This window comes from Pseudopipra pipra, chromosome 2, assembly GCF_036250125.1.
Source record: "Pseudopipra pipra isolate bDixPip1 chromosome 2, bDixPip1.hap1, whole genome shotgun sequence".
Lineage (NCBI taxonomy): Eukaryota > Metazoa > Chordata > Aves > Passeriformes > Pipridae > Pseudopipra > Pseudopipra pipra.
The window spans coordinates 118,630,378-118,644,465 of record NC_087550.1 but is presented as its reverse complement, the minus strand read 5'-3'; the positions used below and the strand labels follow the sequence as shown (position 1 = coordinate 118,644,465).

General features: G+C 50.9%; 1 protein-coding gene across 6 annotated transcripts in view; it reads left to right on the top strand.

The window, feature by feature from the left end:
• Nucleotides 1-14,088, top strand: part of ITSN1 (intersectin 1) — a 100,111-nt gene that overhangs the window by 25,863 nt on the left and 60,160 nt on the right. For 5 of the 6 annotated variants that reach the window (XM_064647160.1, XM_064647161.1, XM_064647159.1 and 2 more), the window contains exons 4-9: nucleotides 1,527-1,590; nucleotides 8,033-8,193; nucleotides 9,831-10,004; nucleotides 10,565-10,658; nucleotides 12,088-12,188; nucleotides 12,890-12,953. In XM_064647160.1, the coding sequence (XP_064503230.1) occupies nucleotides 1,527-1,590; nucleotides 8,033-8,193; nucleotides 9,831-10,004; nucleotides 10,565-10,658; nucleotides 12,088-12,188; nucleotides 12,890-12,953 (658 nt within the window). The remainder of the gene's footprint in view (nucleotides 1-1,526; nucleotides 1,591-8,032; nucleotides 8,194-9,830; nucleotides 10,005-10,564; nucleotides 10,659-12,087; nucleotides 12,189-12,889; nucleotides 12,954-14,088) is intronic. The other variant, XM_064647162.1, reaches the window with a different exon arrangement.

Genomic DNA, 14,088 nt, shown 5'->3' with positions numbered 1-14,088 from the left:
AAAATTGAACTGATATTTCTCATTTTATGTCCCACTTTTCCTATGCCTTCTGATGTTTTCTGCTATTTTCTCTTCCCTGTCCTGCTGGGAAGAGGGGATTCAGTGAGTGACTGAGTTCTTAGTCTCTGTCTGGGGTCAGCCCACCCGGCCAACATCCTCAGAGATTAAAGTCTGATTAAATAAAGGTAATTTAACTGCAGTATGGTTTGGGAGCAGTGAGATGAGCACGGCTGAGCTCTGCAGAAGATCTAAAATGCAAAACTGATTGGAGCACTGGGGAGCAAAGCTGCAAGTCAAGGAATTGCAGCAAGTCAAGGAATTGCACTGATCCTGCTGGATTTTCATGGGCACCACTGATTACTTTGGTTTCAGAGGCAGCAGGAGGGCTCCTCTTTGGAACTTTGTTTTGCTGCATTTGGTTTTCTTCAGTGCTGTGTAAATGAGCATCACAGAGTCACAGAGGGGGGGCTTGGGAGGGACCTTAAAGCCCACCCAGTGCCACCCCTGCCATGGGCAGGGACACCTTCCACCAGCCCAGGTTGCTCCAACCTGGCCTTGGACACTTCCAGGGATCCAGGGGCAGCCACAGTTTCTCTGTGCCTGTGCCAGGGCCTCCCCACCCTCCCAGCCAGCAATTCCTTCCCAATATCCCATCTATCCCTGCCCTCTGGCAGTGGGAGCCATTCCCTGTGTCCTGTCCCTCCATCCCTTGTCCAACATCCCTCTCCAGTGATGCTCAGTTGAAATGAAAGGTACAGAAGTGTTTGGCTTTCCTGCTCTCTGATCCATCCAGAAGATTTCCAGAGTGGGAAATCAGGATCAGCTCCTCAGTGGAGTTTCCTCACATCCACACCCCCCTGAGTGTCCAACTCCATGGTTTCTGTTCCTGGTCCATGACAGATATGGTACAAAATCCTACCACTTTGCTTGCCCTCCTTTGATAATTACTCCTGTTTCTGATTTGTTCACAACTTTCATTTACAGGCCACAGCATCCCCAAGTGCCTAATCCCTCTGTGATTGTTTTGCTATCCTTACTTTTCACTGATAGTTGGAAAATGACTTTGAAATACAGCATTACTCTACTTTAATAGTGGCCTATCACTTTATTCAGTTTTACTTACCACTTTATTTAGTTTGTGCTGTCTGACTGGCACTGCACTTCCAAAAAATCCAGGGTAGAGTTTATATTGGTACAGACTTTCCTGGAAGGAAAACTTTTCTTGTTTTCACAAGGCATGTGATTCCATGTGAGCCTTTAACCCAGCCTGGGGACTGTGAGCCAGGACTTTCCCTAAATGTTCATTCCCAGGGGACTTTGGGTGGTGCTGCCTGTTCCAGCAGGTGCCTGTTGGAAATATGTGGTGGGTTTACAAGTCCCCAAATATGTTTTAGACTCATACTCTGTTATGTAAGTGTGGCATTAACTATTTATGGTTTTCCTGTTGCTTCTCTTACAGATATTTTTGACTCCTGATCTCCCCTCCCCTCTGCCAGGTATTTATAGATGTCCTATTTATTTTCCAGGTGATCAAGCCAGGAACTTTTTTTTTCAATCTGGGTTACCTCAGCCAGTGTTAGCACAGATATGGTGAGTATGGGATGGGGTGGGAGAAGGGCAGCTCCAGCAGAGTGGCATTTACTGGGCCAGACTGGGACAGGGACTGGGGGGGTGGGAATGGACCCAAATCCAGCTGGGATCCCCAGGGCTCAGGGTTGGGGCCAGTCCTGTCTAATGTCTTTACTGATGATCTGGATGAGGGGATCAAAGGCACCCTCAGCTTGTGGGTGACACAAGTTGGGTGGCAGAGTTGGTGCTGGAGGGCAGGAGGGCTCTGCAGAGGGATCTGGACAGGCTGGATCTGGGGGATGGACAACAAGGCCAAGTGCTGGGTCCTGCCCTCGGGTCACACCAACCCCCTGGAATAGTCCAGGCTGGGGAAAGGGTGGCAGGAAAGCAGGAGAAGGCCCTGGGGGTGCTGGTGACAGGGGATGAACATGAGCCCGGGTGTGCCCAGGGGGGCAAGAAGCCAAAGGCACTTGTTTTGGATCAGGGATAGTGTGGGCACAGCCCAGGGCAGGGACTGTCCCCTGTGCTGGCACTGCTGAGGGACCTCCAGGGCTGTGCCCAGGTCTGGAACCTCATGGAAGAGAGACCTGGAGGGGCTGGAGCGTGTGCAGGGAAGGGAAGGGAGCTGGGAAGGGGCTGGAGCAGCAGGAGGGGCTGAGGGAGCTGGGGGGGCTCAACCTGGAGCAAAGGAGGCTCAGGGGGGACCTTCTGGCTCTGCAACCCCCTGACAGGAGGGGGGAGCCGGGGGGGGGTCAGACTCTTTCATGTCCCAAGGGAAAGGAGGAGAGGAAATGGCCTAAAATTGCCCCAGGGCAGGTTCAGATCAGAGATCAGAAACAACTTTTCCCTGCAGGAGTGGTCAGGCCTTGGAATAAGTGTCCCAGGGAGGTGGGGAGTCCCTGTGTGTGGGAGTGTCCCAGAGGTGTCTGGATGTGGCCCTTGGGGACATGGATTGGGGGTGATCCTGGTGGTGCTGGGGTGGGACTGGATGATCCTGGAGGTCCCTTCCAACCCTGGTGGCTCTGGGATTCTGTGGTGTCCCTGAGCTCCTTCCCCGTGCTCTCCAAAGGCAAAGCTGCAGTGCTGGGGCTGTGTTGTGGTGCCCAGCTCAGGCCCTGGCAGCAGGGAGCCTTTGCAAATGGCATTTGTAAATCTGTAAATTTGGCAGTTTCAAACCCTCCTTTCCAATGACAATATTTCCAGCTTTGTTGGAACTGGACTAACACAATTGCTGAGCACAGTGAGCAGCACTGAAAATGTTGTGATGGGAGAGCCTGGGCAGGGTGGGATTTGTTACAGCAGCTCAGACTGGCAGAGAGTGTCTCCACTGGAGCTGGAGTCACTGAAAGCTCACAAGTTTTCCTGCTCCTTGGTGAGCTCAGCCAGATGGGGATGTGCATCCCTGTGTGTGGCACAGCACAAGGATTTCCACAGTGCCAGTTTTTCCTGCAGGACTGGAGGTGTTTTTGCTCCACCTGCCAGACTCAGACCTGCTGATGCAGTGCCAGGACACAGGGAATGGCTTCCCACTGCCAGAGGGCAGGGATAGATGGGATATTGGAAGGAATTGTTGGCTGGGAGGGTGGGGAGGCCCTGGCCCAGGTTGCCCAGAGAAGCTGTGGCTGTCCCTGGATCCCTGGAAGTGTCCAAGGAGAAATACTTTTTCCCTTTGGAAACCTGCATGCCCAGATTCACATGGCTTTTAAATCAAAGGCTTATTTTCTTTTCTAATTATCTTCATCTTACAAATATCAGAGCTGGTCTGGTTTTCTTATTTGCTGAAGACTCAGTGAAAGTTCAAATGTCCCTTTGAAGCTTCTCTGGCCTCTGAATTAAACAAGGAAAGAAGTTTTGTCTTAAACAAGACATCCTTTCTCCAAAAATCTTCCACAGGCATTGCCTTTAAATAGGTGATCACAGAACTGAACAGTTGTAAATAGTCTGACTGAGGATCTCTCCCTCTCTGAATTATTCAGTTTTCCAGGCTCTTGAGAGGAAGGGAATCATTCCACTCCCTCTGGAGTTGTCATAGAGACAAGACCTGAACTTGCACATTTTTGTTAATGAAGCTGAACTAAAACTTATTCAAGCTGCCTTTGTAAATCATAAAGCAGCATTTTAACATTCCTTTCTCTCTGTCTCTCTCATTTTTTGAATCAACTCTGAATTAAGAGAAGTAAATGTTGAAGTAAAAATCTGTGTACAGATCCAGGAGTGCTTTAGAGGGGCAGTTCTGGAGTAATAAGCCCAAAATCTCTGAGAGATACAAGCTGCATAAAACTGCTTTTCCATCAGCCTTTCCTTCTGGAATAGATGGGTTTGGGGGTTGGAGATGGCATTTGACTGTTAGAGGGAGAGAAGGGGTGGACAGGAGTCCTTAAAGAAAGAAAATTGTTATTCTGAGTTAGAGTAACTTGTAAAACTCCTGAATTAATTTTCTGATCCAAGAAATCACAGAATCCCAATCCCAGGATGGTTTGGGTGTGGAAGGGGCATTAAAGCCCACCCAGTCCCACCCCTGCCATGGGCAGGGACACATTCCACCGGCCCAGGTTGCTCCAAGCTCTGTCCAGCCTGGCCTTGGACACTTCCAGGGATGGGGAGTCCACATGGAAGTGTCTGTCTGTGTGTTGTATTTTGGAAGTGTTCTCCTGTTCTTAGTTATTCCATTTATTTTAAATAGTTGATTGTGATGATCTGATAAAAGCCTGGCCTTTGTTTCCTAAAGGATCAGTTGGAGCTGGATGGACACACAGGGAATATATCTGGAATATACCTGATAAATCTCTCCTTTCTGCTGTTAATAAAAGCTTTTCCAGAATTTACAGTCCTTAAAAACAGAAGGTCCCTGGTTTTTAGCACTGAGAACTCCTGTGTCCCTTCTGCTCATTCCTTTAAGATAAAATAACTCTCTGGGCCCTCAGTGGAGCAAAGGAGTGGCAGAATTATGGTCTGTGTGACACCTCCTGCACTCATCTACCCTTTACCAGCTCTGGGCTCCTTCAAGCTGGGGATCAATTAAGAGGCCTCTAATTAGGCTTTGAGCTGGGCCTGTGAGGTAACTGTGCCTCAGCAGCAATAATCTGCCTTTCCTTAGAGCCCTTGGGAAGGGGGGCCTCCAAAAGCCCCTTTGGAGTGTCCCATCCCTCTGGAGTGGAAGGAGAACTGCAGCAGTGCCACGTGTTCTCCAGGCATTTGGAGTTACTTACTTGTCCAGGACAGAGCAGAGCCTTTGGGGGACTTCCCTGTTTCTGCTTCCCTCCCACCCTTCCTCATTTGGTGTCCAAGTGGGGGCAAAACTGGTGGGAATTCTGGGAGCTGTAACTTATTCCACACGGATCCAGGACGTGGCTGATGGGAAAGGCCTCGTTTCTGCTCTCTGTTTAGGGCTGAGTTTTATGGCCCAACATGGGATTGTGTGATCCAATGTGGGAATGTAAAGCTAAATAAATCCAGATTTTGGAACTGCAGGGAGATTTCCTTGTTCTAACACTGGGCTGTTTTCGTGGAGAGATGGTTTGTGTGTTAATTATGAGCATATTTCATGGGAAAACTGCACGTGCTCAGTTTCTGTGCCTCAGAAATGCAAAAATAATCGAGTTGTCTTTGCATTCTGCAGGAAAGACGAGAGAAAAGAGCAGGAAAAGATCCATAGGGGAAGGATCTGTCAGCCCCTGAGCCCTGGGATGGTGCTGAGCCCTTGTCATTAGAAATAAACTCAGGGCTGGCCTCTCTAAGATCTGATGAATAGTCAGTCAGGGTTTAATCCATTTACTGCCCTGCTCTGGATCCGGCCAGACCTTAAACCAAACCAATTTAAGGGCACCACATTATTCCAAATGTCCTTGGGAGCAGAGCAGTGGAATGAGGGGCTGTTTGCTGGCAGCCACTCGCTGCATCCCAGCAATGTTTGTTCTGCTAAATCTGAGTCTCACACCGAGTTCTGTGATTAGAAATGGAAATTGGTCCTACTTTTGCATGAAGATTTTGTCAGAAGGTGGTTTTTGTTGGGATGTTGTAAGACTGTGTGTGAATTCTGGGGTTTGCACAGAATCCTTTTCAGTGCAATTTGTGCTGGTAATTTGTGTAATGAAGCTCTTGGTGTAAATGAGCTCCCAGAAGGTCAGATGTTGAATGAGAAGCTGCTGGTGATTCTGTGGATTGGAGTTCAGTGAAAGCAGTGAACCTGGTGCCCATCAAAGTGTCTGATCCCTGGGCAGTTGGTGTTCCTGGTGCAGAATGCAGAGACTTGCTGTGTCCCAGCAGGAAAGGGGGTCTGGAGATGGGGGGTCCCATGGAGGGATCTTTGCTCTTCCTGCACTGTCGTGGCCATGGATGGAACCCACTGAGGGCCTCTGCCTGTGCTCAGTCAGAGAAAGGTTTATGTTTGATGAATTAGGAATTGCCAGGTGCAGAAGCCACTGAGGTTGAACAGATAAGCTGATTATGTGACAGGCTGGGAGGGCTGGGAGTGTTCACCTGGAGAAGAGAAGGATCCAGGGAGACCTGAGAGCCCCTTGCAGGGCCTAAAGGGGCTCCAGGAGAGCTGGAGAGGGACTGGGGACAAGGGATGGAGGGACAGGACACAGGGAATGGCTTCCCACTGCCAGAGGGCAGGGATAGATGGGATATTGGGAAGGAATTCCTGGCTGGGAGGGTGGGGAGGCCCTGGCCCAGGTTGCCCAGAGAAGCTGTGGCTGCCCCTGGATCCCTGGAAGTGTCCAAGGCCAGGTTGGACGGGGCTTGGAGCAACCTGGGCTGGTGGAATAAGATGATCTTTCAGGTCCCTTCCAACCCCATTCCATGATTCACCATCTTTCAGGCACTGGTGCAGCACATACTTTTTAAGGATATAAATATTTGAGCCTCAGTGTTGACAGTTTCCTCTCCAGACTTCCTTTAAACGCTGCTCCCAGATTTTCATCGCTGTTATTTAGTCCCAGGACATCAGAGCTCGTGGATTAAGAACAGCTACAGCTCAGAAAATGCTGTCTTAGGAGAACTGGGAAGCTTTGGAGTGTCTCTCGTGCTGCTGGTGATCTAAACCAGGGCTGACCTTTGCAAACCCCTGCTGGGATCTGCCTCTTTCAAGTTTTTGGACTTTTTTTGGAGTTGGAGGGTTTCCATTCTGCCACTGCATTTCCCTGGCTGTGTCCTTGGATGAGCAGCTGTCAAGTCACTGTGGTACTTTTTGGGTAACTTTTCACACACTTGCATGAAAACTTTCTTAGGAGGGATTTGATGAGAAACAAAGCTCCAGTTCAACCAGACCATCCATGACATGGAAATATGTGCATGAACTTACATTCTGTGTTATTCCAACACCAAAATCTGTGCTTAATTCTTCCAACACAGAAACAAGCATGGTGTTTAAAACTGAGTTTACAGCTGATTCCATTTTAATATGCATTTGCTCTGGGTTTCTCTGGTGTGCAATGGCAGGGACTGACATTCTTCTTCCTGCTTCTCCCCCCAAGCTCCCACCCCTACTCCCTGCTGAGCTGGGTTTTCTTCACTAGCAGGGGAAGGAACAAAAAGCAGACTGTTTAAGTCAGACTCCTTTCCTTGAAAGCCTATTCAAGGTCCAGGCTCAATGTTTCATCTCGAGTGCTATTGTTTAATTGAAAACACATTTGCACACTCGTGGATGGGATGCAGGGGGTGAAGCTCATGGATTTAAAGAGTGTTTTATTTTAAGTGTAGCTCAAGTACAGATTTGCAAACTCAGGGATTTGCTTTCTGTGGTGCTGTTTGAGGACTGTGTAGTCTCACTGGTGTCATTTTGCAGAGTTTTTGTACAACTCCACTGGTCCTTCTCTCGATGCCTCATTTTAATTCCTTCAGGAGTTGAAAAGCCACTTGAAAAATTTTATTCACCCCAGGAAAGAAATCAAGGAGCTCTCAGCTTAAATAGTGTCTTGTTTCATGATCATTTTTAGCCTGGCATAATCATTTTGAGTGGGAATTAGTCAGAATCCCAAAATCATTGGGGTTGGAAAAGCCCTCCCAGCCCATGGATCCCCCCTGTGCCCCATCCCCACCTTGTCCCCCAGCCCAGAGCACTGAGTGCCACGGCCAGGCCTTCCTGGGACACCTCCAGGGTGGGCACTCCAAACCTCCCTGGGCAGCCCCTGCCAAGGCCTCACCACCCTTTGCAGGAGGGAATTCCTCCTCCTGTCCCACCTGAGCCTCCCCTGGCACAGCTGGAGGCCGTTCCCTCTCCTCCTGTCCCTTGTTCCCCGGCAGCAGAGCCCGACCCCCCCTGGCTCCCCCCTCCTGTCAGGGGGTTGCAGAGCCAGAAGGTCCCCCCTGAGCCTCCTTTTCTCCAGGCTGAGCCCCCCCAGCTCCCTCAGCCCCTCCTGCTGCTCCAGCCCCTTCCCAGCTCTGTTCCTTCCTCAGCCTGGAATGTCCATCCGGGTGTGTTGCAGTTGCTGATCCCAGGCTGTGACTGTGTGTCCTGCAGGGCTCTAGCTGACATGAACAATGATGGCAGGATGGATCCCTTGGAGTTCTCCATCGCCATGAAGCTCATCAAGCTGAAGCTCCAGGGGTACCAGCTCCCCTCTGCTCTGCCCCCCGTCATGAAGCAGCCGCCCCTCGCCCTGCCCGGCGCCCCAGGATTTGGTGAGCTCCCCTGTCCTCCTTCTGGCTTGCACTGCAGCACCCCCATTGAACTGGGGGGACATTTGGCAGTTTCTGAAAGAAAATTTTAGGAAAAAGAGCTTCTAAAGGGACGTGAACTCAAAGCCAGGTGCTGCATGTGCCCCCCCCCCCCCAAAACTGCACTGGGCTTTGAGCACAGTACCATGAGCTGAGGTCCTGTTTGCTTCAGGCCTGACACTGCTCCAGACAAAAGGTGGCTCAGGCAGCAGGGCTGGTGCATCCCAGAGTACTGGAGTTTAGATTCCAGCTTGGCCTTACGGCATCTCCAGCCTTGGCAAGGTTAGTTCTGTTTTCCTTGAGTTTTTACAAGCACCTTCTGCTTTTGTTTTAAGAATGGTGCTGCTCTGGCATGAGCTGCTGGTTCAGCCCTGGGGGTTAAGTGCTGCCAAAGTCACCATCATTTCAAGGGAGAGTAGGGAAAATGGGATGGGGAAAGGAAAATAACCAAGTGAAGGCAAACCTGCTTGACACACTGATGTTCTCCTGTGTCCTGCAGGGAGAGGGTCTTTACCTTTCTGGGTTAGTTGTTCCTGTGACTCAGGTTTATTGGTGCTTGAGAATCCCAGACTGATTTGGATTGGGAGGGACCTCAAAGCCCATCCAGTCCCACCCCTGCCATGGGCAGGGACACCTTCCACCAGCCCAAGTTGCTCCAAGCCCCGTCCAACCTGGCCTTGGACACCTCCAGGGATCCAGGGGCAGCCACAGCTTCTCTGGGCAACCTGGGCCAGGGCCTCCCCATCCTCCCAGCCAGGAATTCCTTCCCAATCTCCCACCTAAATGTCCTAAGAAAAGGGAACAGTGCCTCTGATAAGCTGCCTGCAGCAATGGGGTTTGATCTGCTGCCGCTCAGGCTTTAAAGTCACAAATAAAACCTTAAAAAAACAATGAAACTGGACAGAGCAAATATAGGTTTAAGTGAGAAAAGGCAGAATAAATTTAACCCCCTACAAAAATCAGCAAAATCTGGGATTCCCTTTCTCTCATTCCCTGTACACTTGATCCCAGCTGTTTGCTTGTTCTTTCCACTGGCTTGACTGGCCCTTTTTAACCTCCCTGTTCTCCCTGTAACTCTGCTCACCCCTAAAACACTCATTACTGTGCTGTCCCCATTAGCTTTGCCCCGTTTCATCCCAGCAAGAGCTGGGAGCACTGATCCTGCAGCTCCTTGTGCAGGCTGGGGGTTCATTCCTGCCTGGAGCTCACGGTGCTGCTCTTCCTTCAGTTCCAGGCCAACAATTCCTCTCTTAGCAAACCCTCAGGGACTTCCTGGGGCAGTGCAGCACCCAGGGTGGTGTTCTGTGCTCAGGCAAACAATTCCTCTCTTAGGAAACCCTCAGGGACTTCCTGGGGCAGTGCAGCACCCAGTGTGGTGTTCTGTGCTCAGGCCAACAATTCCTCTCTTAGGAAACCCTCAGGGACTTCCTGGGGCAGTGCAGCACCCAGGTGGTGTTCTGTGCTCACACCTCAGCGGGGTGCTGCTCCCCCTGCCCTGGGGGGTGTAGGTTCCCCCTGGGATTCTCTCCCCACCCTGTGGAGGCTGCAGGCGTTGTCTCCAGTGTCTCACCCAGCACAACTCTCTCCTTTCTCGCCCGTAGGTCTCGGGGGCATTGCCAACATGCCCCCCCTGAGCTCCGTGGCCCCGGTGCCCATGGCCTCCATGCCGGTGGTGGGGATGTCCCCCCCGTTAGTGTCCTCGGTCCCCGCCGTCCCTCCCCTGGCTAACGGAGCCCCCGCTGTCATCCAGCCTCTGCCTGCTTTCGCTCACCCCGGTACGCTCCGCTCCCTCTCTGCTATTAACCCTGCCCTGCCTCCCCCCTGGAGCCAGAGGGCAGCACACGGGGCATCAGCCTTTCTAAGGATGCCTTTGGGTAAGGACTGGGCTGGGCTCGAGCCCGGTGGCACTGGGTGGCACTGGGAGGAGAGTTGAAGGAGGAGTGTGGATGTGTCCCACTGCAGGAGTCTGGGGGGGAGAAAATGGGACAGCGCTCGGAGAAATCACCTGGTGCCAGGAAATTGGGCCTCTCCTGTCTCTTTATGACTGTTAAGTACTGCTGGTTAGGAGGGCTGTAAAATACTGGGCTCCAGATCGTTTATCCACAATGTATTTTGATGTCAACAGGGTTTGCAGAAAACTGCAAAATGAAAAAAAACCACGAGGGAAGAGCCCTCGTGTTTCCCCCTGTTCTGTTGGACTCCCTTACCTTTATACTGTTAAAGAGATCCCATCAGACCCAGAGTGCTTGTGTCGTGTTAGGAGCTGACTGAATGCCCTGGACATTCTCCAGTTTGAAGTGTTAGCACTGATAAATCCCTGTTTTCTCCTTCACAGCCACATTGCCAAAGAGTTCTTCCTTCAGCAGATCCGGGCCAGGAGCTCAGCTCAATGCAAAGCTGCAGAAGGCACAGTCCTTCGATGTGCCCAGGTGGGTCGTGGGGCAGGGGCTGGGGAAATGGGGGCATTTGGGTCCCCCACACTTGGAAAGACTCCCTTCTCTTTCACAAAGTTGTTTTCTGAAATAATATTTCCTGCAGAAACCAATCCCTGCTGAGGTACCACTCCAGCCTATCACAGGGTGCTGTGGTTTTACAGGGAATGCTCCAGGAGCAGGAAATCATGGAAATACAATAATTAACTATTAACAGTGTTGACACTGTTCCCAAGCTCTTAAAAACTTAATTTTTAGAAAAGCCTTTGCTCCTGTAAACACAACATGGGCTGTGCAGTACTGCACAGACACTCCTGGAAGTGTGACAACACAAGTAATGATCATTTCAAATTGACAACTCTTGGTTGTTTTTAAAAGCAAATTGTTTAATAGCTCTCGTATGTTAAATGCACTCCACACACTTGGTTCTTCTCTATTCTTCAAGTTCTGAGTGAAAAATCACCTTTTTAGATTTAGGGCTTTTAGATTATTTCAAGGCTCAGAGTCCTGCTGGCCATCAGTGGTGTCCCCAGGGCTCCATACTGGGACCAGTGGGAGCTGATCCCTTCCCCAGTGACACAGAGGGCTCTGGGGCACCCTCAGCAGCTTTCAGGTGACCCCAAGCTGAGGCTGCAGGGACACACCTGAAGGATGGGACCATCCAGAGGGACCTGGACAGGCTGGAGCAGTGGCCCTTGGGAATCTCCTGAGGTTTAACAAGGCCAAGTGCCGGTGCTGCACCTGGATTGGGGCATCCCTGGGGTCAATCCAGGCTGGGGATGAGCAGATGGAGCAGCCCTGGGAGAAGACCCTGGGGGTGCTGGTGGGGGAGAGGCTGGACATGGCCCAGCCCAGACCCCCCTGTGCCCTGGGCTGATCCCCCAGCGTGGGCAGCAGCGCAGGGGGGGATTGTGCCCCTCTGCCCCTCAGGGGAGACCCCCCTGCAGTGGGGGTTCATCTCATCCCACCCCCTGCCATGGGCAGGGACACCTCCCACCAGCCCAGGTTGCTCCAACCTGGCCTGGGACACTTCCAGGGATCCAGGGGCAGCCACAGCTTCTCTGGGCAACCTGGGCCAGGGCCTCTCCACCCTCACAGCCAGGAATTCCTTCCCAATACTGGGGAAAAGAACCTTTTCAGGCGTAAAACTTGATTTCTGTGCAGCACTTCACCTCCTTGTAAGGCTGTTGAGCCCCTAGCCCAGGTTGCCCAGAGAAGCTGTGGCTGCCCCTGGATCCCTGGAAGTGTCCCAGGCCAGGTTGGACGGGGCTTGGAGCAACCTGGGCTGGTGGAAGGTGTCCCTGCCCATGGCAGGGGTGGGATGGGATGATCTTTAAGGCCTCTCCCAGCCCAAACCCTTCTGAGACTGTGTGATTGACCCCTGGTGTTGCCCTGGCCCCCCTGACCCCCCTGTGTGTGGTTGCAGCGCTCCCCCCGCCGCAGAGTGGGCTGTCCCTCAGTCCTCACGCCTCAAGTACCGGCAGCTCTTCAACAGCCACGACAAAACCATGAGTGGACACTTGACAGGTACTGCAGCAGTTTTTGTTGTCTCCCTTTTTCCAGCTGGGAAAGGCCAGTTTTAATCTCACTGTTCACATAGTAAGAGACTCATCACTGTTCTCCTGTTTCACTCTCCCCAGTGATTAATGGGCTTGTTTGGAAGTGGATATTCATCGTAGCTGGGATCATTTTATCACCATCTCTCCCTTGTTTTCTGCCAAATAAACTGACCCTGGGAAATCATTCTGGGAAAGGGCACAGTGGGTTCTGTGAGAACCTGTGCAGCCATTTCCAGTGTTCAGCTCACCCTCTGCTGGGAGCACCTGGCCAGTTCCAGCAAGAACCTGGACTGGTTCCCTGGCTGAGCTTTCCCAGTTCTGGTGCATCTGTTTGTGTTTCAGAGCTTTTTGGTTTTTAATCTAAATTATTTAGTTTGCCCAGAGAAGCTGTGGCTGCCCCTGGAAGTGTCCAAGGCCAGGTTGGACGGGGCTTGGAGCACCCTGGGCTGGTGGAAGGTGTCCCTGCCCATGGCAGGGGTGGCACTGGATGGGCTTTGAGATCCCCTCCCACCCAGACCAGTCTGGGATTCCATGGTAATTGTGCAGAAGGGAAGGATAATGTATTTGTTACTTGGGGAGCCAAATAACACCTGTTATAACAAATAACAGATGCTGATCACATCTCTGCAGTGTTGCTTGTTTGTTTGTTAATATTTGTTTCACTTTCAGGTCCCCAAGCCAGAACGATCCTCATGCAGTCCAGTTTGCCCCAGGCTCAGCTGGCCACAATATGGTAAAAATAAATCTGTTCATTGCCCCCCAAACACAAACTGTTCTTAAACCTCTGCACTGGGTTCTGGGGGGTTTTCTCCATTTTCAGTCTCTGATAAATCATGTTTCTCTTTTTCGTGTGTTACTTTATCAAACAAAAGCTGCACTTCTGTGTCTTTATTAATATTCCCAAAAGTACCAGGAGCCTGTTCTGTGTGATGTTCAGGCAGTTGGGGTTCAGGGAGGGGTTTTTAGGCAGAGCAGATTCCAGCACCCTGTGCCTCCCACATCCCTGCCCCCGTGTGAGGCAGCACCAGTGAAACCTTTACCTTTGCACAGGTTGTACAACAGGAAGCTTAACCCGAGCCACACTTCCTATGGGATTTCTCTGCCTTTTCCATGAGTTTGGAAGGGCTGGTTTCCCAAGGGCTGCAGTTACAGATGTTTACAATAAGGGATTTTAAAAGGATTGGTCTCAGCCTCTCTTTTTCCTTTCAGCTTGTTGTTTGCTGAGCTTTATGATATTCTTATTGTCATATAGGAAATTGTTCCTAATTACTTTCTCTTCTTTATGAGTCTTTGCTTGCAAACCATTGGAGCTCACCCACCTGAACTGCACTTGCTCTCTTTGCAAAGCACTGATGGTTTTGTTATATATTATTAAAAACCACTCTTCCCTTCTCTGTTTCATAACAAAAGGATAAAAATAAACCAGCCCAATCATCCAGCAGATGATTTTCCAAAAAACACTCAGCTTGTTGCCAGCCTTGAAGTGGGTTGTGTGGACAGGGGTCAGCCACCAGTGAACTCCAGGAGTTCTGCACAGAACTCATTCAATTTTGGACATTCAAACTGCCAAAATGCCAATTTTTGGACATCCAAAATATCCATGGAGATAAGGAATGGATGTTACAACTCTTGTTGTCCTAAATGTGGGTCCCTTTCCTGACCAGTGGAGCTGCAGGTGCTGTTCTCTGGGAGAGCAGAGGGTTTATCAGGCTGTGCTGGCACTGAACTCACTCACTCAGACACACAAAGGCAAGTGTGGCCTCTCAGCTGCCCTGGGAGTTCCTGATAAAATGTGCACCCAGGCTGCTGGAGGAGCTGAGCAATTATTTCTTTGCACCCTAGATTTTCATTCTCCTGGCTCGTTCTTG